Source organism: Lethenteron reissneri, chromosome 60 (genome assembly GCF_015708825.2).
Source record: "Lethenteron reissneri isolate LAM-NWPU_2019-01 chromosome 60, ASM1570882v1, whole genome shotgun sequence".
NCBI classification, from domain to species: Eukaryota; Metazoa; Chordata; class Hyperoartia; order Petromyzontiformes; family Petromyzontidae; genus Lethenteron; species Lethenteron reissneri.
The window spans coordinates 3102713-3125952 of NC_083838.1; the positions used below are offsets into that span (position 1 = coordinate 3102713).

General features: G+C 54.8%; 1 protein-coding gene across 1 annotated transcript; it reads right to left on the reverse strand.

The window, feature by feature from the left end:
* Positions 1-1132: 1132 nt before the first annotated feature.
* Positions 1133-20897, reverse strand: ZC3H3 (zinc finger CCCH-type containing 3). The gene is made up of 11 exons (XM_061575983.1): positions 20593-20897; positions 14819-16025; positions 13895-13981; positions 13370-13426; positions 12384-12562; positions 10611-10703; positions 9573-9687; positions 8301-8465; positions 7751-7820; positions 1911-2042; positions 1133-1198 (listed from the first exon to the last, which is right to left on the reverse strand). The coding sequence occupies exons 1-11, from the start codon at positions 20642-20644 to the stop codon at positions 1133-1135; spliced, it is 2223 nt and encodes a 740-aa protein (XP_061431967.1). The 5' UTR covers positions 20645-20897.
* Between the last annotated feature and the right edge of the window lie 2343 nt (positions 20898-23240).

Below are 23240 nucleotides of genomic sequence, written 5' to 3' on the forward strand. Positions count from 1 at the left end.
GGTTGAGGAGGCCTTCATGCAGCAGTGGATCGACCACGGCTGAAGATGACGATGATGACGATGAATGCGCCGTGTGGGGTCACTGATGCGTGAACTTCATGGGAAACGATTGGAGATGCACAAGAGGTTATTGGCTTAGATCGCGTGAACATAAATGTGTCATTGAACCCACCACAGCCAATTAGTAAGGTTTGTCACATAAACGAAAAATGCCAATTCGTTAATCGTACAACTCTGGCTGCCGCCTGACGATGCTGGTTGTAATTACTGCCGAAACATCGTGCTCCAGTTGTTGATGTTGTGGGTTTACTCTCCAACACACCCGTGTGCTGCACTCGTAACGAATTGGCATGTGAGTAGTTGAGTGGGTGAATAGTTGGGTGGGTGGGTGAGTAGGTGGGTGAGTGAGTGAGTAGGTGGGTGAGTGAGTAGGTGGGTGAGTGAGTGAGTAGGTGGGTGAGTGAGTGAGTAGGTGGGTGAGTGAGTGGGTGGGGTGGGTGAGTGAGTGGGTGGGGTGAGTGGTTGGGTGCGTGAGTGGGTGGTTGAGTGAGTGGGTGGGTGGGGTGGGGGAGTGGTTGGGTTGGTGGGTGGCTGAGTGGGCGGGTAGGTGAGTGGGGTGGGTGAGTGTTTGGGTGGGTGGGTGAGTGAGTGTTTAGGTGGGTGAGTAAGTGGGTGAGTGGGATGGGTGAGTGCTTGGGTGGGTGAGTGAGTGAGTGGGTGGGTGAGTGGGGTAAGTGGGCGCCGGGGAGATGAAATCCAACTGGCGGACCTCTGGATCACATGACCATTGACGCTCGTGACCCATTTCAGCGCCACAGTGGCATTGTCCCAGTGTGCTAAGTGCCAGTTGAGACCAGGCTGGGGTGGATGAGTTATTGCCTGAAGTTTCGGTCAGGATGACCCGGGCATTTAGGAACATTTGTGACAGATGGAGAGAGAGGGAGATATTTATTTGGGTGTCAGCCAAAGGGAGTCGTTTACGCAGAGGGAATGGACCTATCAGGTATGCGATGATGACGAGGAGTCAGCAATTCCTGGATATATTTTTTTTGATCATGCTCGTGATGCATTCTTTGCACGTGTGGCTGCCCGTGACCCAGCGCTGTGGAGGAAAGCAGCGATGGTTGGTGGATCACCGCACGAATGTCCCTAAACTCCCTTCACCGTGGGCGTCGGGGGAGGAGCCGCACTCCTGGCTCTGCCACGAGAAGGTGGCGGCACGGGAAAAGTGCGAACTAATCTCCACCTGTCCCTTCGATTTGGATTATTTTGCTGCTATAGATGTCCACGTGACAAGCCACTTCGTTGATCTGTCACTTGTGGGTGGCCAGGTCGGTGGGCTTTACCTGGTCAGATAAATATGGGTTAAGTTTTATTTGTATACTTTTTTAAGTGACTTGTGCTGGTAGGAACCTCCTGGTTACACCAGCCCACAGGGGATTATTGTGTCCGTCCGTCCGTTGTGCAGGGAGGGGCTGGGTTGGAGGGGGAAGAGCGCCTTGACAAATGCACGCTCCAAGCCTGGTGGTGTTTCATTCAGACGCTGTCTTTCCGACAGACCTATTCTTCACCTGAGGACGGCTGCTTGTGTTGTGGCCGAAATGTCGTGAGAATTCTTTTTATTATTTTATTATTTCCCTTCTACGTGACTTTACCGACAGAACCAAGAAGATGAATCCCTGCGTTCACGAAAGCTTTAAATCGAGATGATAATCCACTTCGCTGGGCAATCATTTGTGGACAGGTCGCTTCTGTAAAAGAGCCTTACCTGGTAAAACAATGCAAAGATTTTTGCTTTACCTGCGTGTGGAAGAGGCGGGTAAGCAAGGCTGGTGAGCCCGACGGGAACGGGTGCGGAAGGGTGAGGAGGGGGGTGGGGGGGGGGAAGGTGGGGCGAGCGAGCCTCTCACCTTCTCGGCGAGCGGACAGTAGCCCTTGAGGAAGTCCGCGCAGGCTTCGGCCTTGCGCGACACCTTCACGTGGCTGTAGGGGCAGTCGGCGCTGCTGCACACGCCGCGCAGGTAGTAGCAGCATACAGGCATCTGCCATCGCACGCCGACAAAAAGACGAAGATAATGTCATCGTCCTTGTCATCGTCACGGTCATCGTCACTGTGATCGTCATCATTACCGTGACCGTCATCACTGTCATTGTAACTGTCATCTTCATTGCCATCGTCACTGCATCGTCATCATCACTGTCATCATCACTGTTAATGTCATCACCACTGTCATCGTCATGGTCATCATCACTGTGATCGTCATCATTACCGTGACCGTCATCACTGTCATTGTAACTGTCATCTTCATCATCATTGCCATCGTCACTGCATCGTCATCATCACTGTCATCATCAATGTCATCGTCAAGTTTCCTTCGCTTTAGCATTTTTTCTAAATATAATTTTTCTGTTATTTTAACGCAATCCCCGGGTGCAAAGCACAAAGCGTAACGCGGGGGGGGGGGGGGGGGGAGGCATCGAAACTCCGCGGGCAACAGCCCAAGGCTCGGTGCCTCCTGGAGTTTAAAGTAGGGGGGAGAAGCTGGGCTGCCGGTCAGGTGTAGATGGCGAGCGAGGGTACAGACGTTCACATGGGGGCGGGAAGCATAGGGGAAGGATGACAAAAATAAGGGGATAAAAGGAGGCGGGGGAAGGGGGAGGGAGGGGAGAGGGGATAGAAGGGGGAAAAAAACTACACCTTGGTTCTTTCGGTCAAGTCACGTAGAAATAAATTAAATATAATAATGATAGTATTCTATTATTTATTTAATTTATTTCTACGTGACCTTACCGAAAGAACCAAAGAGTAAATCTCCTGCAGTCACGAAAGCTTTGAATCTAGTTTTACACTACACTTTTATTTTTGCCAGGTAAGAAGGCCCTACTGAGCAAACGTAGATTTTGTTTCAAGAAGCGACCCTGGCCATCGCAGATGATAAGCTCAACGGAAGTGGGCTTGTCATCACGTGAAAATGCGGAGGGAAAAAACCGGGGCAAAAAATCCACGCGACTACGGAGAGAACGTGCACACTGCAGCTGCCACCACTGCCGACGCTAGTGGGCTGTAACAGAGCTGTTCGGCTCAAAAGGGGCCTCACCAGCTGAGATAACAACGGCCAGAGTCCGACTTTGGGTCACCAAAAGGGATGAAAGCAGTCAATGGCACAAAACGAGACAAATCGTCGAATCAAACAGGGCTTCGGAACAAAACAAAAAAACGAAGACGGGGGAATCGAAAACATCGATGGACATCGCCAGCCGTCGCCGCCGACGACGGGGCCAGCAACGCGGCGCGCCCCCCCCTCCCCCGCACACAGTGAGCATCAGAGGTCGCAAACGGGTTTTGATTCCTTACCCGTACCCGGCCGCACCAGGGTCGCAAACGGGTACCCGTACCCGGTCGTACCCGTACCCTACGGGTATCGGGTACCTGATTGCGACCTCTGGGATGAAGCCATGTTGCAGGCGCGGGTGGGTTGATTCTAGGAACTTGAATTGTGAGAAGAGACAAGACGTTGGGAAATGAGTGACAAACGGTTACTCACCGGTGACTCACGGTCTACCCGTATCCGTACCCGGCCGCACCAGGGTCGCAAACGGGTACGGGTACCCGTACCCGGCCGGGTACGGGTAGCCGGGTAGGGTACGGGTATCGGGTTCCCGGTTGCGACCTCTGGCGAGCATCGGTTGTAGGTGGGGGGTTTACGAGGCGGAGGGGGGGGGACACACACAGCAAGCGAACCACCACCATCCCCCCCCCACAACCGCAAGCCAAAAAAAACAAACGCCCCCAACCTCTCGCCCTACTCAGCCCTCCCCCCCCACCTCCACCCGACATTATTTTGGAAAGCGCCCTCCCAAAAAGGAACCGCGGGTGCGTGGGACCAGGCCGTGGGACCGCGAGGAGCCTCAAGAGCGATTGCGGGCAGCTGAGAGGCCCCCGTCGCTACGCCACCGGATGGAGGCGACCGATTGTCGACGCTAAAATTCCCTCCTCCTGACCCTCCAGCCCTGGTGACGGGGGGGGAAGGAGGGAGGGAGGGAGGGAGGGGGGAGGGAGGGAGGGAGGGAGGGAGGGAGGGGAGGTGCCTTCGCCGCTATGGTGCTGGTAGCGCAGCAGCAGGGGATCTGATGATGGGTTTTTGAGGGTGATTTGTGTTTCTTGTTGGTGTCTATGAACACAGTAACACACAATGGGACTAATGTTACACGGGAAACCCGCCGTTACATCTTTGATGAAAAAAAGGGAGCACATAAGCAAAAAAAAATAGAAATTAAAAAAATACAAACAAACGACATGATGAACGAAAGTAAAGTGCCGAAAGACTGAGCATCTTTCTCGTCTGATCGTTTAAAAAATAAAAAAGGAGGGAGGGAGGGAGCGGGGAAACGCCCAAGTATTTGCCACATCTGCCAAGGATAGGGCCCCGCGTCTGTCTGGGAGGCACAGCACCAGAGAATTCACTTTTATTCTGATCTTGTCGTCTCCGATTGCCGCCGCCCACCGCTGCCGCCACACTACCGGTCCGCCGACATCGCTCGCCCGCCACCTCTCCCCATGCCCTCCAACCCGGAGTCGCGGTGTGTGGCACGCGCACGTTCACGAGCGCTCGCACGTGCGTTCAAGCGCTTGTGTGCACGCACGCGGCACTTTAGCGTTTGCTCCTCCGCAGGGTGTAATAACAACAATAGTAATGATGGACCTTTTGGCGTCATCTGGTCGAACACGATATGAGACTTAGGCTATAAAGAAAGCTGTCTCTGGTGTGGACCAATCAGTTTCAAAGACAATGCGTAAATGATCAGAGTATTGTTTTTTGTTTGCATTTGACTGCAAGTATTGTGGTTAATGTAAGCATGATTCCTTGCAAAAGGTGTCAGTTTTGTTGCCAGAAAAAAGGGTAAAAACCCTATTAGTAATAGTAATAATGTCAACTGGTAACAACACAGCGCAGCCACGGCCACGCGGTATTCGCTCGCTCGTGGTGAGCAGCCGGAGCCAGCAACAATTGCCCAAGCTCTGGGGTCCTCTAGTTATGAAGGTGACCAAAAACTTACCTCGAAAAAAACCATTTTGTATTTTACCAGGTAACATAGGTCGCAAACGGGTTTTGATTCCTTACCCGTACCCTGGCTGGACCAGGGTCGCAAACGGGTACCCGTACCCTACCCAATACCCGGCTACCCGTACCCGGCCGGGTATCGGGTAGGGTACGGGTACCCGATTGCGACCTCTGGGATGAAGCCATGTTGCAGGCGCGGGTGGGTGGATTCTAGAAACTTGAATAGTGAGAAGAGACAAGACGTTGGGAAATGAGTGACAAACGGTTACTCACCAGTGACTCACGGCCTACCCGTACCCGGCCGCACCAGGGTCGCAAATGGGTACCCGTACCCGGCTGGGTACGGGTAGCCGGATATCGGGTAGGGTACGGGTATCGGGTAGGGTACGGGTATCGGGTATTGGGTAGGGTACGGGTATCGGGTAGGGGTAGCCGGGTATCGGGTAGGATACAGGTATCGGGAACCCGATTGCGACCTTTGCCAGGTATGGCCCCACTGAACCCTGTAGCTCTTTTTCGGAAGCGACCTGGCAATCACAAATGATAGCTCAATGAAGCGCCTTATCACGTGGAAATTTACAGCAGCCAAATCCTCTAAAACGCACGTTGATTCTGAATGTGGAGGGAAAAACCAGAGGACCCGCAGGATAATCCACGCGACCACGGGGAGAGAGACACGCAAACTCCAAATATGCAAGGCGTCAGGGTTGGATCGAATCAACGACCTCCTGCATACCAGGTGAGGTGGTTAACATTTCGCCACTGCCCAATGGTCAGGCAAACAGCACAGACGCAGGAGCGTAGCGTAGTGCAACAAAAAAATAGATTTTCGCCGCATCTGCCTCCTGCCGCCCGCAACGCGGCCACCGCAGCGTCCGATAACGCCTGTTTTTCAGGGGCACGGCGGTCACCGATTCCGGCGCTTCGCCAGGCTCAAACCGTTGCTTGGCTTTTGACGTGGGGAGCGGCGGGCAATGGGTATCAACCACCCGGGTCGCTGGCGCACGAACCGCATGCGGCCACGGCCGACGGATCTCCCCACCGTTCAGAAAACGAGATCATTACAATTACAACAATTGCTTTCATTTCTTGGCTCAGCCGGGCCGCCGCCGCTGCCGTCGCCGCCGCGAGATAAATCCAATCCTTCCACGGGCCACCAAGATCGAAGCGGCGCCGGGCGCTCGCCCCGGATAGGCCGCAGGGTCGGCGCGCCGAGCGAGTAACGCTAGAGGTGGGCGTGCGTCACCGAGCCCGTAAGCCGACACCCGCGGGCGTCTCGAGGAGCCCACAATTATTTTTGGACGGGGCGGTGGGGGGCAGCCGCAAGGTGCCTTGCGCCACCCACCGAGGAACGGGTCCGACAGCAAGGGCGGGCTTGGCTGGGCGCACGGACGGGCGGGCGGGCTTGGGAGGTGAAGGCACGGCTGCCCTACCCGGGGCGCCGTGGGGGCTTGCTCGCGAACGCCAGAACTTCACTTTGGCCCGCAATCTTAACCCGATTTGCTTGAAGCTTGCACCGCAGGCGACCGGTGCCACGCACGCAGCCCATTTGTCAGAGGCTTGTTTTACTGGACCCCCCCCACGACTCCCCTGTCTCACAAACTGCTGCCCCCCCCCCACTCACCAAGCCACTGGCTAGCATCATATTCCTCCCCGGGAGAACTGGGGGGGGGGGGGGGGAGGGCTACGGGGGTGCGGGGGCCTAGCACCGTGCCGAGGAGGCGTGTGGTGGTTCTCTATCGCCACCCCTGCCACCATCACCCACCCACACACCTCCCCAACGGCGGCGATCGCTCGCCGCTAAAGTGGCCAAAGAGTCGGGCTGAGGATTAGCCAGGACCCCCCCCCACCCCCCGCCCGCACCCAAACTGACACATGCCCCCTAAAGCCCTGTTGCTATTGCTGCCTCTTGGCTCGATTCCACACAAACCTCTATACCGAGCCAAAATGGATAATTTATACGTCTATTTATAGACAGATCTACACATACTTACTTATTTACCCAGGAAAGCCACACCGAGTCTCAAGACACTCTGTTTAGAGGGTGCCATCACCGTGGCCCGAGGGGGCGATGACATCACCGTGGCCTGAGGTGGCGATGACGTCACAGTGGCTTAAGGGGGTGATGACGTCACCGTGGCCTAAGAAGGCGATGACGTCACCGTGGCCTAAGGGGGGGCGATGTTTTCAACGTGGCTTACACCCAATCAGGTTAAGTCACACCCCGGTTAACATGTCTCCCCCCCCCCCCCTATCGCGTCGTTTCTCAAACAAGTCGTCACTTTATCATGAACGCCGCCACCACCGCCACCACCACCGCCACCGCCGCCGCCGCCGCCGCCGCCGCCGCCGCCGCCGCCGCCGCCGCCGCCGCCACCACCACCACCACCGCCGCCACCGCCACCGCCATCACCGCCACCGCCACCACCGCCACCACCACCACCGCCACCACCGCCGCCACCACCGCCACCACCGCCATCACCACCACCCAATTTGCGTCGAATCGAACCCTCCCACACGCTTACGTCGTCCACAGCGTCGTCCGTCCTGTCTCCGTGTCCGTGCGCCCCAATCACCGCCGCGCTCGGGGCGCAATCGACGCGGTGCCGTACAGAGTCACGGTGACGTCCCCGCCGCCCCATGGGTCACCGCGACCGACGGGGCGACTGATGAGGAGTCTGCCTCACCTTCTCTCTGGACACCTTGTGCGAGAACTGGCAGGTCCCGTCCGTCTTCCTGCAAGTCCCGCGCAGGAACCTGCGGGTGGGCCACGAGACGTCAGGCGCTGAACGTCATCGTCGTCGTCTTCTTGGTCGTGATCACTGTCATCGTCATCATCACTGGTATCATCACCGTCATCGTCATCATCATCAATGTCATTGTGATCGTCAGTCATCGTCACGGTCATTGTCATCATCATCAATGTCATCGTCATCGTCACTGTCATCATCACTGTCATCGTCATCATCACTGCCATCGTTATTGTCATCGTCATCATCACTGTTATCATCACTGTTATCATCACCGTCATCGTCATCATCACTGTCACATCACCATCAGCGTCATCGTCAGCGTCATCGTCATCATCAGCATCACCGTCACCATAACCGTCACCGTCATCGTCGCTGCCGTCACCGTCCGGACGCTGCGAGAGCCAAAATACAGCAGCACAGCGATCGGCGCACGACAGCGGATCGGTTCCGTGTCCAACGGGACTCATCTGCACCACGAACTCACCGCGTGCACACGGCCACTTTGTCGGGGTCGTGCAGGAAGGTGCAGGCGTCGCCGCGGTTGCAGCGGCCAAAGCGGTTGTAGAAGGTGCAGTAGTCACGCGGTCGCTCCAGCCGTCGCCACAGCCTCGCCCGGCGGATGAGCTGCACGCTCCGCTGAACCGCGCTCCTGACACCGCCATCGATACCGCGCCCCGCGATCAGCATTGCCACAATCGACGTCGCTAACATTATTGTCGTTAAGGCGCCCTTCCCCCTCCCAGCTTAAATAGTCGCTCCAAGCCTGGAGTATGTCATTCAGACTCTGTCTACTCGACAGACCTGCTCTCCACCTGAGGACGGCTGCTTGCGTTGTGGCCGAAACGGCGTGAGAATTATTTTATTATGTTTTATTTTTATTATTTTATTATTTACATTCTACGTGACTTTACCGAAAGAACCAAGAAGATTATTGTCGTCGTCGTCATCACGACCACCGCTTACGACCAACGTCAACTACCATCATCACGACGACAATGTCTCTAACCATCATCATCATCACCGCCACAATCAACATCACTACCATTATCATCGCCACAATCGACGTCGCTAACATCATCGTCGTCGTCGTCGTCGTCACGACCACCACTTACGACCAACGTCAACTACCATCATCATCACGACTACAATGTCTCTACCATCATCATCACCGCCACAATCAACATCACTCCCATCATCTTCGCCACAATCGACGTCGCTAACATCATCACGGCAATCAGCATCACGACCACAATCAATGCCGCTATCATCATCATCACCACAATCAACTTCACTGCCACCATAATCATCATCACCAACATCAACGTCACTACCATCATCACGGCAATCAGCATCACGACCACAATCAATGCCGCTATCATCATCATCATCACCACAATCAACTTCACTGCCACCATAATCATCATCACCAACATCAACGTCACTACCATCATCAAGGCAATCAGCATCACGACCACAATCAATGCCGCTATCATCATCATCACCACAATCAACTTCACTGCCACCATAATCATCATCACCAACATCAACGTCACTACCATCATCACGGCAATCAGCATCACGACCACAATCAATGCCGCTATCATCATCATCATCACCACAATCAACTTGACTGCCACAATCATCATCATCACCACGATCAACGTCACTACTACCATTAATCTGGCCAGCGAACAAGACTAGGCAAAATGCGCCTCCAACAGTGGCGGCTTTCTCGTTTAACTGCGGGGCGACTCACGAGGCGAGGACGCGGCTGCTGCTGCTACTGTTGTTGTTGCTGGCCGAGAATGAGATGTTGCCGGGGCTGAGCGTCGCCGGCGATCTAGCGAAGAACATCGTGCTGGCACCCAGCCCTGCAACACGCGCACAAAGACCGTGTAGCCTTAGCAGACATTTGGGGGCAAGTGCTGTTAGCGAGCACCTATGAAGGCAGGCACTGCGGCACACGAGGGGGTGGGTGGTTAGCACCGCGCCCGATCGCCTTTGTCCCCGCAGTGGCGATGTTTACGCACCGCACCAGGTGATCATTTGAGGCTGAGTCGACCTAGGGGAAGCCCGGGAACCGGTTCAGATAATCGTCACTGGTGTTGGCCGTGAGCGGGAATCGAACTCGGGCCGTCAGGCTCCGTAGTGGAGCGCGCAAACTGCTACACCACCGCCACGCACAATGACAAAGGTCCCCCGTATAGCCTTAACAGACTGTAGGGGCAAGTGCTGTTAGTGAGCACCTATGAAGGCCGGAATGGTACACGAGCGGGTGGGTGGCCAGCACCACGCCCGACTGCCTTTGTCTCCCTAGCGGCGATGTTTACACACCGCACCAGGTACTCATTTGAGGCTGAGTCGAACTAGGGGAGGCCCAAGACCGGTTCAGATAATCGTCACTGGTGTTTGCCGTGAGCGGGAATCGAACCCGGGTCGCCAGGTTCGTAGTGCAGCGTAGCGCTAACCGCTACACTACTGCATCGGTCGGGCGGCACCGTGCCACCACCGTCGTCATACGGAATGTAAAAGTAAAACACCTTTTTATTTCACCAGCGAAGGCCCACTGAGCTACGTTGGCTCTTTTTCACAAGCGAACTGGCTCTCACAAGTGATCGCTCAATGGGGAGAGAAAAACCGTAGAAAAATCCACGCGGCCGCGGCGAGACGGAGCATGCAAACTCCAAAAATATACAGGCGTCAGGGTCAGGATGGAACCCACGGCCGCCTGTATACCAGGCGATGCGGGTGGCACGGTTAGTACGCCAGGGACTGGCAGAGGTGTGTGCCCTACTTGGTGAGTGCAGTCGACGCAGCTTCTTGCCCGAGTGGCTTGCCGAGTAGCGCACGCCGCCCTGGTTCACGTACACGTGCAGCGTCTTGCCTCCTGCGTGGGGGTGAGGGCAGGTTGAGGGGGGGGGGTCGAGAAGGTGGAGCAAGCGGTGGGGAGGGGGGCGGAGGGGCGGTGATCGTCCAACATGTGCACGACAAATCAATGGCTTGAGCCTTTTCCCTTCCGTGACGTCTGCAAGTTGCAGGGTGGGTCCCCGTTCAGAGAGGCGGCGTCGCCGTTGTTTTTAAAGACAGTGTTACTCACCGCAGAGAACCGTAGCAACACGATCGCACCCTACGATAGCTGGCACAAAAACCGTGCCACGCCCTCCCACGCATGGCATTGTGGGGAGCCTCGGTACCGATAAAGTAACTTTACTTCGGTGTACGTCATCGGAATGGGAAAGGGTTAAGGAACCCAACACGCGGGGACCGAGCGCACTCGCCGCTCGTTGCAGAGGTTCCTCGTTCGGTGCTGAAAGTCAATTGGCTATTTGCACAGCTGACTTGGATGGAAGGGGATTCTTTTGGCAGCTCGGGGGAAGGGGGGGGGAGACGGGAGCTGAACCGGCGACCTGTTGATTGCGAATTCCAGCGTTGCGAGTCCAGCGTGCTCACCGTGAACAGGCGGCCAGCGGGTGGCAGCACGCCACAAAAATTGCATTCATCCGAGTCTCATCCACACCGCACACTCACCCACTCACTCACCCACTCACTCACTCACCCGCTCACCCACTCGCTCACCCACACTCACCCACTCACCCACTCACTCACCCACTCACTCACCCACTCACTCACCCACACACTCACCCACTCACCCACTCACTCACCCACCCACTCACTCACTCACCCACCCACCCACCCACTCACTCACTCACCCACTCACTCACTCACTCACCCACTCACCCACCCACCCACCCAATCACCCACCCACTCAATGCAAGAGGCCAAAGGATTCCCAATGTAGCAGGGACCCCTCCTGATGACGTCTTGAGATTCAGCGAGGCCACCGTGGACAAATCAAGGGCACTTTTTTTATTACTATAATAATTTCACTCGGTGTGCTTCTCCTTCTCTCCCGTACCTTGCCCCTCTCTCCTCCCCGAGCTTCCGCTCCTCCCGCTCCATCTGCACCCCCACCTCCCCCACCCACCCCCTAGCTCAACAAAGTGGCTTATCACGTGCAAATGTATAGCAGCCAAATACTCTTTAAAACGCATGACGTTGATTCCAAATGCGGAGGTTAAAAACTGGAGGGCCCGGACAAAAATCCACAAAACCACGGGGAGAGAGAGACACGCCAATTCCAAATATACAGCAGCAGGCGTCGGGGTCGAGGATCAAACCCACGACCTCCTGCATACCAGGCGAGGTAGTTAACCGCAGTGCCACTTCTCCCCCTCTCCATACCACCCAGAGGTCGCAAACGGGTTTTGATTCCTTACCCGTACCCGGCCGCACCAGGGTCGCAAATGGGTACCCGTACCCGGCCGGGTACAGGTACCCGTTCCCTACCCGAAATGAGTGACAAACGGTTACTCACCAGTGACTCACGGCCTACCCGTACCCGTACCCGGCCGCACCAGGGTCGCAAACGGCTACCCGTACCCGTACCCGGCCGGGTACGGGTAGCCGGGTATCGGGTAGGGTACGGGTATCGGGTAGGGTATCGGGAACCCGGTTGCGACCTCTGATACCACCCCAACCCCCCGGCCCCACAGATCTCCCCCCACACCTTTGGCTCGCGAGCGAGCTGGCGATGGGGTCCTAGCGGGCGATGAGGCCGCTCCGTGACCCTGCTGCTGCTGTGACGGTGGCCGCGCGTGGCCGGCTCGTGCGAGCCGCTGGGCCGTCACGCTGTAGGCTACGCCGCCGATGAGTCGCAGGCACCTCCGGCCCCACCACACGTCAGCGCTGTGGGGGAGGCGCACGCGCGTGTGTGTGTGTGTGTGTTACACGCGAGAAGCAGCACCAATCAATTCTAGATTTGAAGCTTTCGTGACTGCAAGGATTCATACTCGTAGTTCTTTCGGTAAAGTCACGTGGGTAAAAAATGAAATTAATAAAAAAAATAAAAACACTTGATCCAGATTTTTCGCTGTGACAGTTTCACCTGAAGACGGAAGCTTGTGTTGCCTCCGAAACGTCGTGATTTTTATTTTTTATTTTTTTTATTTAACTTTTATTAATTTTAATTTCATTTTTTACCTACGTGACTTTACCGAAAGCACAAATCAAATCAATGATCCAATTAAATCCAATTAATCAGCGTTGAACGTACCACACGTGCGCGCCACGCACACCACCAGCGTGAACACACCACGCACACGGCATAATCACTGATCAAACAGCACACACACGCGCACGGCACAGCGCATCGCACGCACGTGCCCGGCACAGCGAGCACAACTGACACACACGCGCACAGCACAAAGCAGCACACACACACACACAAGTGCAGAGCACAATTCAGCACACACACACAAGCGCAGAGCACAATTCAGCAAACACACGCACGGCACAATGCGAAGCAGCATACACACACACACACAGTACACACACACAGGACAGCACAGACACGCACAGCACACACGCACAGCAAAACACAGCACACACGCACGGCACAACGTAGCACACACGCACGCACAGTACAACGTAGCGCGCACACACACACACGCACAACACAGCACACACACGCACTGCGCACAGGGAAAGCCTCACCTGCTGTGCGTCTGGGTCAGGTCGGCCTGGGGCCGCGACTTGATGACGCTCATCCTCCTGCGGGAGACACGCACGGAGCTCACTCTCGACCGCTCGCTCTCAACCCGTGGTTCCCAACATTTATCACCCCTACCGGCTCTAAGAGCCTCCACACCGACCACACCTACCAGCCCTACGACCTTACCCGCCCTCCTACCACACCTACACCCCTACCAGACCCACAGCCCTACCAGGCCTACCACTCCTACACCCCTACCAGACCTACAGCCCTACCAGGACTACCACTCCTACACCCCTACCAGACCTACAGCCCTACCAGGCCTACCACTCCTACACCCCTACCAGACCCACAGCCCTACCAGGCCTACTACTCCTACACCCCTACCAGACCTACAGCCCTGCCAGCCGCACACCCCTAGTGTGGAAGAGTGTGCCCAAACGTCCTCTTGTCTGGGGCCCCCTCTAGTGGAGGCATTCCGGACAGGAGGAATCTTTCGCCGCGCGTCGCGTTCGACGGGCACGCACCGCATCATGAAGTCTCCGCGCGCGTGCGGCCCGCTCCGTGGCGTGCGTGGGGACGCGGGGCCCCACGGCTGCCGCACCAGCTTGTACCTGCGGCAAAGCCAGCAGCAGAAAGAGATTGTCACAGCGGCGGCGGCGTCGCTAGCGCCACCAGGGCACCCGGCCACCAGGGCACCCGGCCACCAAGGCACCCACCCACCAGGCAGGCCTGTTCGTGTCGGGCAGCTCAGTAAGGTCACGGGATGCAAAGGGGGCAGCGGGGGGCAGCAGCGGGCGAAAGCGAGGGTGGGGGGTAAAATACAAAGCACATTTTGGCAAACAGTGCACGCACTGTCTAATATTAGAGTCCGGTCTGCAAATCCCACGGTGGGATAGAAACCGAATCCCTCGTTAGAAGAAACCCACCACCACCTCCCCATCTCCCGGCACCCCTCCCACGAAACTTTTGGTACATTTGTCACTAATTTCACCGCCGGTTAATCTCGGCGACGGGGTTATTTTTATTTTTATTATTTTTTTATTTCCCTTCTACGTGACTTTACCGAAAGAACCAAAAATATGAATCCCTTAGTATGTCCATAAGCCACAAGGCACGCAGGGCATATATTTAACTACGTGTTCATTCCAGCCATTCTCTATCCTCCAATGGATGAAGACCTCCCCAAGTCACACATCGTGGGAGTTGACTGCATTTGTTTGACCAAACTTCGCCGTGCTGGTCTATGCGGGCTGGCGAGGGGGAAACGGGGAAGGGCAACGGCTGTTAAGCGTGATCGAGAATCGAACTCGGGCCGGTGGATTTTGTAGCACAGCAAAGCTAACCACTTCGCCACTGTTCCATCCGACTGTTGGGCCATGTGTCGGATAAGTGTGGACCAGGTTGACCCGGGTCACTGGGTCAGCCGGGTCAGCGGCGGTTACACGCACCTGGTCCTGAGCGCCACCTTCCCGGTGACGCGCGGTGTGGTCGCGGTCGCGTAGAGCACGCTCCTGCACCGCACGAACTTCGTCCGGTTCCTCGCCGGGGCCAAAATCGTCGCGCCGGGGAAGGTGGCGGCCGCGGACGGCGACGGCGTTCTCAAAGTGCCGCCACCGTCGCCGCCACTCGACTTCCACTTGTAGCGGGAGGTTCCGGGACGCACCGCGGCGGGAGAAGCGGCTTCGGGAGCGGCCGGAAATCGCGGCGGCCGTCCCTTCTGCGGCTTTGCCGCCGCTGCCGCCGCCGCCGCAGTGATAGCGGCGGGGGCGGCGCCGGCCGACGACGTCGCTGGACCGACCTCGGTGGACTCGGCGTCCGTCCGTTGGGACCGCGTCACGGGAGACAAGCCCCAGCCGGGCGAAACACCGGACGCAGGCGTGGCGGCGAGCGGGCCGCCGCGTCCGGCGGTGGCGCCCGTCCACACGTACTTGGTGCCGGCGGCGGCGGAGGTGGTGGCGGCGGCGATGGCCGCCTTCGAGCGGGCCGACAGCGGCGTGCTGCTGCGCTGCTTCGTGGCCTGCCGCTGCAACTGCTGCAACTGCTGCAGCTGCTGCAGCTGCTGCAGCTGCTGCAACTGCTGCAGCTGCTTCTTGTCGCCGCCACGGACGCGAGCCGCCGCGGCTGGCGCCGGCGCGGGGCCCGGAGCGGAGCCCTTCGGAACGTCGGCGCTCGTCGGCGGGGCCTGGCCGCCGGCCTTCGCGCCGGCGGGGGCGGCGCGCACAGGGGGGGGCCGTCGCCACGAGTAGCGTGACAGCCCGTCGGCGCAAATCACGGGCTTCCTGGGCGCGCGGCAAACGCTCGGTGCCGCCGGACTGCGGCGCGCCAGCGTCACGTCGAGCGGTCCCGGCGGGACGGCCGCGGCTTTGCCGGAGCCGCTCGACGGGACGGCCCCCGCCGCCGGGACCGCGGGGACGCTCGACGTCACGGCCGTGGCGGGGCCGAGACGGAGACGGGCGGACCCTGCCGGTCGTTTCGGTCTGCCGGGCGCCGGCGGCGGCAGAACGGAAGCGACGGTCGGTGGCGAGGAGACAACACGGGCGCGTGCCGGGTTGGTCCACGTGCAGGACGAAGGGTCGACCAGGCCACGGCCCAAGAGGTGATCCGACGGCCAGCGTGGCGCGTCTCCATGCTGACTCCTGTGTGCGTTGATGAGACCTGTGGGGTGAGGACGAAGGGGGGCAGGGGGGAAGAGAGGGGGGTTGCAGGAGGTGGGGGTGGGGAATAAAACACCATGGGACATAAAGTTAAACATTGCAAAACAACGAAAACAAGGTAAACTATTGAGATGTATCTTCTTGGCTCTTTCGGTAAAGTCACGTAGAAGGGAAGTAATAAAATAATAAAAATAAAACGTAATAAAATAATTCTCACGACGTTTCGGCCACAACGCAAGCAGCCGTCCTCAGGTGAAGAAACAGGTCTGTCGAGAAGACAGCGTTGTGGCCGAAACGTCGTGAGAATTATTTTATTATGTTTTATTTTCATGATTTTATTACTTCCCTTCTACATGACTTTACCGAAAGAACTAAGACGATGAATCCCTGCAGTCACGAAAGCTTTAAATCGAAATATTGAGATGTATACAGAATAAGAATCAGGATCTTTATTTAGACTGGATGAATCGGAAGGGCTATCAAGCTTGTTTGCACAGATGTCCAGTCGGGGCGGATCAGCAAGTTGCAAGAACAAACAACACACAACACGATAGGAGTGCAAAATTGAGACAAATGTAAGCAAGACTCCACATATGAATAAATACATTCAAGTACACGTCCGATTTTTCAAAGCTAAATGCAAGCGTTGGCAAGGCAGCAAATCAACAACAAAAACAGTCCCAGACCAAACCAAAGACAACACGCAATTCCTCAATAAAATTGGCACGTTCAAACTGAATCATCAATGCACACGTTAAGGATAAAAGTTACAAATGACATTGACAAATGTGGTTGCATCGAGCATTAAACTTCTGCTTCGGGATATTTTTGAAGGAAGATTTACGACGTTAAGGGAGGAAAACAAGGTTGGAACAACACGTTTGGCGCTTTTGATCACCTATTCCAATTCTTGTTCTAGGGATAGTTAAAAGGGAATTCAAAACTTCCAGAAACTATTCACCACGTAAGGCCCACTGACCTGGCCATAAATGATAGCTTATCATGTCCAAATGTATATCAGCAAAATACTCTCAACGCACGATTCCTCATGTGGAGGTAAAAACCGGCGGACATGGAAAAAAATCCACGCAACCAAGGGGAGGACATGCCAACTCCAAATATACAGGCATCAGGGTCGGGATCGAACCCACGACCTCCTGTATACCAGGCGAGGTAGTTAACATCTCACCACTGTGATGACAAAGAGACATGCAAACTCCAAATATAAAGCAGCAGGCGTCAGGGTCGGGATCGAACCCACGACCTCCTGTATACCAGGCGAGGTAGTTAACATCTCCTAGCCACCTTGATGATGATGAGAGAGAGAGAGAGACACGCAAACTCTAAACATAGAGCAGCAGGGGTCAGGGTCGGGATCGAACCCACGACCTCCTGTATGCCAGGCGAGGTAGTTAACATCTCCTAGCCACCGTAGACAATCTACCACTATATCACCGAGTAAGTTTGCCTAGGGCTGCTATACACGTACAGCTGTGCACACCGCACAACCTACCTAACCCTAATTAAAAATGAGACATCCCCATCAACATACCTAATAACAACTTTACCACAAGCCAGATGTGTTAATCACACATGTTTTAAAGCGAATCGCCCCCCCCCCCCCCCCGGTTTTATGTCTAATGTTGAAGTATGTCAACAAATTATAATATGTTTTAACCTCTCTGGAAATGAAAGAGTAGGTGTTAAGATGTTCACACTTTGATTCTGGCCACAACAAAAAAATATTAATTTTTAAAAACAGTAGTTGAAGCCTAAGAAACGCGAACCCCGATTGCATTTCCCACCGCGGACAGGCGACGGCCGCGCGCGCCCATTGGCTCGCGCCGCGTCACGCGGTGTCGCAGCCGCCGGCGCTGATTGGTCGAGCGAGGCGCGCGGCGTACGCGGTCTACGCAATTCAAAGTCGTTTAACCAAACCGCATTTAATGTAATTTTAATTTTTTTAAATAATATCTTCATTTTTAATCGGTTAGTTAGAGAAAATTATTTTAAGTTATATAACCTAGCGTGTTTTATATATTTTTTGGCTAATACCGTGCGTAAAAAAAAAACATCGGTTTAAAAAAAAAACATCTGTTTAAAATAAACGACTGTTTTAATACCAGACATACTCTTTGTTTTTTCGGTAAAGTCACGTAGGTAAAAAATTTAAATAAATTAAATCACGACGTTTCGGGCGCAACACAAGCGTCCTTATTCTTGGTTCTTTCGGTAAAGTCACGTAGAAGGGAAATAATAAAATAATAAAATATAAAACAATAAAAATTCTCACGACGTTTCGACTGCAACACAAGCAATCATAATCAGGTGCATTGCAGTCGAAACGTCGTGAGAATTTTTATTGTTTTATATTTTATTATTTCCCTTCTACGTGACTTTGCCGATTTAAAAAAAAAATTCCTACGTGACCTTACCGGAAAAAAACTAAAAAAATCATTGCAGTCACGAAAACTTCAAATCTACAGCATTACCTGTTAACCCCATATCAGTGCCCCTATACCTTATTACAGACCCTTATAACGTTCATCCTAAAAATAAAAGTACCATCACAAGGGACAAACACAGAGACAAATATTAGTTGTGCCCGCATTGTTTGGTAGTACATTAGGTAGTACATGTTATGTATAGAGTTATTGTTAAATTCCAATCAGTTCCTACGCTCACTGTGACATTGCGTAGCTTTATTTTGGTGATTTCGAAAACGTTTTGGTTTAGCCATATTTGTTTGTTGTAGTACAGAGTTAGACTGATAACTTTAATCTAAATTGTCTTATGTTATTGTTTGACTTGCATACGGTGCTTTTTCTGCAAGACTTTGCTGTTTTTTCTTGGATTTTTCTGTTTGCGCCTAGTCACTTTAAGATGTTTCTTGTTCATGTTTTTGTTTGTTGTTGGTAAATTGCCGAATGGCTCACAGGGCTTTACCAAATAAATGGTTTCCTCCTCCTCCTCATGATCAAGATTCAAATCAAGAATGAATGACACAGACTGTAGGGGCAAGCGCTGTTAGCGAGCACCTATGAAGGCCGGCACGGCCACACGAGAGGGTGGGTGGCCAGCACCAGCGTTGATGTTTACGCAACCGCACACGGTACTCATTTGAGGCCGAGCCGACCTAGGGGAGGGCCCAGGCACGTTTCAGATGATCGTCAGTGGGGTTGGCGGCAGCCGTGAGCTGGAATCGAACTCCTCGGGTCGCTGGGTTCGTAACACAGCGCACTAACCACTGCGCCACCGCTCCCCACAAAGACAAAGCTCCCCCGTATAGCCTCAACAGGCTGTAAGGGCAAGTGCTGTTAGCGAGTCACCTATGAAGGCCGGGGGGGTACACGAGGGGGGGGGGGTACACGAGGGGGGGGGGTACACGAGGGGGGGGGGTACACGAGGGGGGGGGTACACGGGGGGGGTACACACGGGGGGGATACACGAGGGGGGTACACGAGGGGGGACAGGGGGGGGTACACGGGGGGGGTACACGAGGGGGGGTACACGGGGGGGGTACACAGAGGGGGGTACACGAGGGAGGGGGGTACACGGGGGGGGGTACACGAGGGGGGGGGGGTACGGGGGGGGGTACACGAGGGGGAGTACACGGGGGGGTACACGAGGGGGGGTACACGGGGGAGTACACGGGGGGGGTACACGAGGGGGGTACACGAGGGGGGGTACACGAGGGGGGTACACGAGGGGGGGGTACACGGGGGGGTACACGAGGGGGGTACACGAGGGGGGTACACGGGGGGGTACACGGGGGGGGTACACGAGGGGGGGTACACGGGGGGGGTACACAGAGGGGGGGTACACGAGGGAGGGGGGTACGGGGGGGGGGTACACGAGGGGGGGGGGTACACGGGGGGGGTACACGAGGGGGGGTACACGGGGGGGGTACACGGGGGGGGTACACGGGGGGAGTACACGGGGGGGGGTACACGAGGGGGGGTACACGAGGGGGGGTACACGAGGGGGGGTACACGAGGGGGGGGTACACGAGGGGGTACACGAGGGGGGTACACGGGGGGACAGGGGGTACACGAGGGGGGGTACACGGGGGGGGTACACGAGGGGGGTACACGAGGGGGGGTACACGAGGGGGGGTACACGGGGGGGGTACACGAGGGGGGGTACACGAGGGGGGGTACACGGGGGGGGTACACTCAGCCCGGCCGCCTTTGTCTCCCAAGCACTGATGGTGCACACGCACTGTACACCACTGTACGTACACAACCACTGGCTTATAAGACGCACTAGTCTCTCCACGTTTCGCTTTAAAACACAAAACCCATACGGGGTGGTGGGTGGGGAGGGGTGTGTGTGTGTGTGTGTCTTATAACCTGTATAAGCTATTTACGACGACGATGATGATGAAATGATGATGATAACAATAAGTAAGAGCCGAGTCTGTCGCCTGCTCAACCAACACGCAGCCCGCGAACGTGATCGGCTGTCGTCTGGGCTAGCGGTACCGAGACGGGAACGAACGAACGACCAACGAACGGAGACGCAAATGAACGATCTGGACGGTCGTGTGGAAGCGACGAGACGCGTACCCGTGAGGAAGCGAATCTGCCTCTGCAGGGATTCTTTTTCCTCCATTGACATGAGTGGTGAGAGGTCTTTATCCTCCTACTCCTCCTTCAGCGCATTACGACGGGTTTAAAGACGTCCTCCTCTTGTTCTTCTGCTCCTTATTCTTCTTGTTGTTTGTAAACAAATGCAAGCACGCGTTGTTACGCGTGCGTGTGTGTGTGTGTGTTTTTTTTTTAAAGAGAATAATAAAAGCAACGTTTAAAAATGCCCAAGCCGGAGTTCACCGATCAGCTGTTCGCTTTTCATCCCCAAACAGAACAGGCCTCGTGACGTCACCGGTGACGTCACCGGTGACGCAATCCCCCCCACCCTCAACTTCCCCCCCCCCTCTCAACAACGACAACCGCCATTCGCCACTAAGTGGCTGTGACGTCACCACGACGCTTGTGCCAGGCCACGTGCACCTTGAGGCTACCACGTGAAGTGTCGAACGCCTGCTTGGCAGGAGGTCACGGGGCAGACCCAGCAGGTGCCACGGGTCGACTGGCTGAGATGACCGAGATGACTGGCTGATGCACCACCTGTGCCCCCTACTGTGCCAACTTGCTGTACTTTAGCCACCCGGCGCTCCGCTCGTTGTTGTGAGCGACAGCGTCGCTCCTCCGCCCTCCGTTGTTGTTGGAGGGCGACTGCCTCCAACTGCCCAGTAGCGTCCTTCACGAGCCTCCACCACAGAGGACGATCTTGACACCGCTGGTACCAGTCATCGGCAAGTCCAGCTGCATGAGTCACAGTCCAAAACCTCGCCCATTTACCCTCGACATCTGGAGGAGTGGGGGACGATGCCAACCCCAGCTGCAAGCGATGATAACATTCTCGCTTGCAACTTTCATCAGCTAGCTGAGACCAGGCCCCACTCAGACGGCTCTTGCAACAGCGTCACCGTCGTAATTGCTAGTGGGTGACTTTCACTTTGACTCACGGACGGATTTGGAATTTACGTAGGTAACAACGCCCTCCAGCACTCAGGTCGATGGGTCACGCAAATGTGCGTTCATCACGTGAGAAGTTTCCCTTTCCTACACCGATGCTTGCCCTATCATCCACCGATCCTTGCCCTATCATCCACCGATCCCGTGCCCTGTCATCCACCGATCCTTGCCCTATCATCCACCGATCCCGTGCCCTATCATCCACCGATGAAATAATTATGCAAGTCTCTTAACAGGTGTCCCCTGCCTCTGTCCGCCCAGCAGTATGAACGAGTCTATCACAGTTAAGCAATCCCAGTTAAGTCTATGGGCAGGCTGCGCCCAGGTGTGGTGAGGTATTGCTGTCCTCACATCGTCCCTAGACGTCTGGCAGGCTTGGAGGAGGAGGCCAAATACCATCGAGAGAGAGAGAGGTAAGGAGGGCAGATCTGTACAGCTCTAGCAGTGACGCCAGCGGGCACTTGCTGGGGTTTCGCCTTGGCCGTCATCCATCCAAAGAATTCTGACAGCCACTATTTTACTTTACCGAGTGTTAACATCCCCAGCGTTTAACAGTACTCTCCTTTTTAAATCCTTTATATTAAGTTCACTTGCTTGCTTGCTTGCGCGCTTACGACCGTGCAAATCTTTCAGTCGTTTTTTAACCCACTTAACCGTGATCCAATCGAGTTGACATTTTGCACACAGACTCGTTGTGCGTGACAATTTATTTTCGTGAAAAAGTTTTCTCCAAAATTTTCCACTTTTTAGGAAAAAAAAATGTCATATTTAATTTAAAATACCAATGTGATAAAAATGAAACTCTTATTCAAGAAAAACAGAAATGAATAATAAAATAAAACCGATGCCACGCATATAAAGGATTTATAGTAAAAAAAACTTTGTTTTTACGGGTTAATTTTTCGTATTTGATTGTCAGCCAACACTGGTTAAAACAACATGGGCATTTTCGTTCTCTTCTATCATGTGCACCAACAGGGGCTTGCGCACAAACACGTCCACGTCGTGCTCTCTTTTAGCCCCCCCCCCCCCCCAATACGTACCACATTCTGATAAGCTCCCCCCTCTCCTCCCCCCTTAACTTGCATTTAAGAACTTGCATCTTGGAATCCCTGCCTCACTTGATACAGCAAATCTAGCTGTGACGGTCCCACCTGATGACGGGGACTTGTGTTGCCTCCGAAACGTCGTGATTTATTATTTTAAAAAAATTCTATTAATACTTTTATTAATTTTTATTTCATTTTACCGGAAAAACTAAGAGTATTAATCCATCCAAAGCCAATGCAAATATTCTGTGTTACATGATACGCTAAATAGCAAGGGGAAACTGTGGGCTGGGCTCGTAATTGACGGGCGAGGGCGCTCCGTTTGATGCCAACGCGAGGTCACGTCATTGTTACTCATGATCGCCCGGGCGCCTCGTAAGGGGCCGTCCATAAATGACGTCACGCACCTAGGGGGGGGGGGTCGACGAGGGGGGGGGGGTTTCGGTGACTGCAGGGATTCATCTTCTTGGTTCTTTCGGTAAAGTCACGTAGAAGGGAAGTAATAAAATAATACAAATAAAACATTATAAAATAATTCTCACGACGTTTCGGCCACAACGCTGTCTCCCCGACAGACCTGTTCTTCACCTGAGGACGGCTGCTTGCGTTGTGGCCGAAACGTCGTGA

What these genes read in the sequence shown, in the direction of transcription:
- ZC3H3 (XM_061575983.1), bottom strand. Translation starts at nt 20,644, where the DNA reads ATGTCAATGGAGGAAAAAGAATCCCTGCAGAGGCAGATTCGCTTCCTC. An exon ending in AGCTCGCTCGCGAGCCAAAG is followed by an intron (nt 10,704 to 12,383) that starts GTGTGGGGGGAG and finishes ACCCCCACGCAG; the next exon opens with GAGGCAAGACGCTGCACGTG. An exon ending in GCGTCGACTGCACTCACCAA is followed by an intron (nt 9,688 to 10,610) that starts GTAGGGCACACA and finishes CGCGTGTTGCAG; the next exon opens with GGCTGGGTGCCAGCACGATG.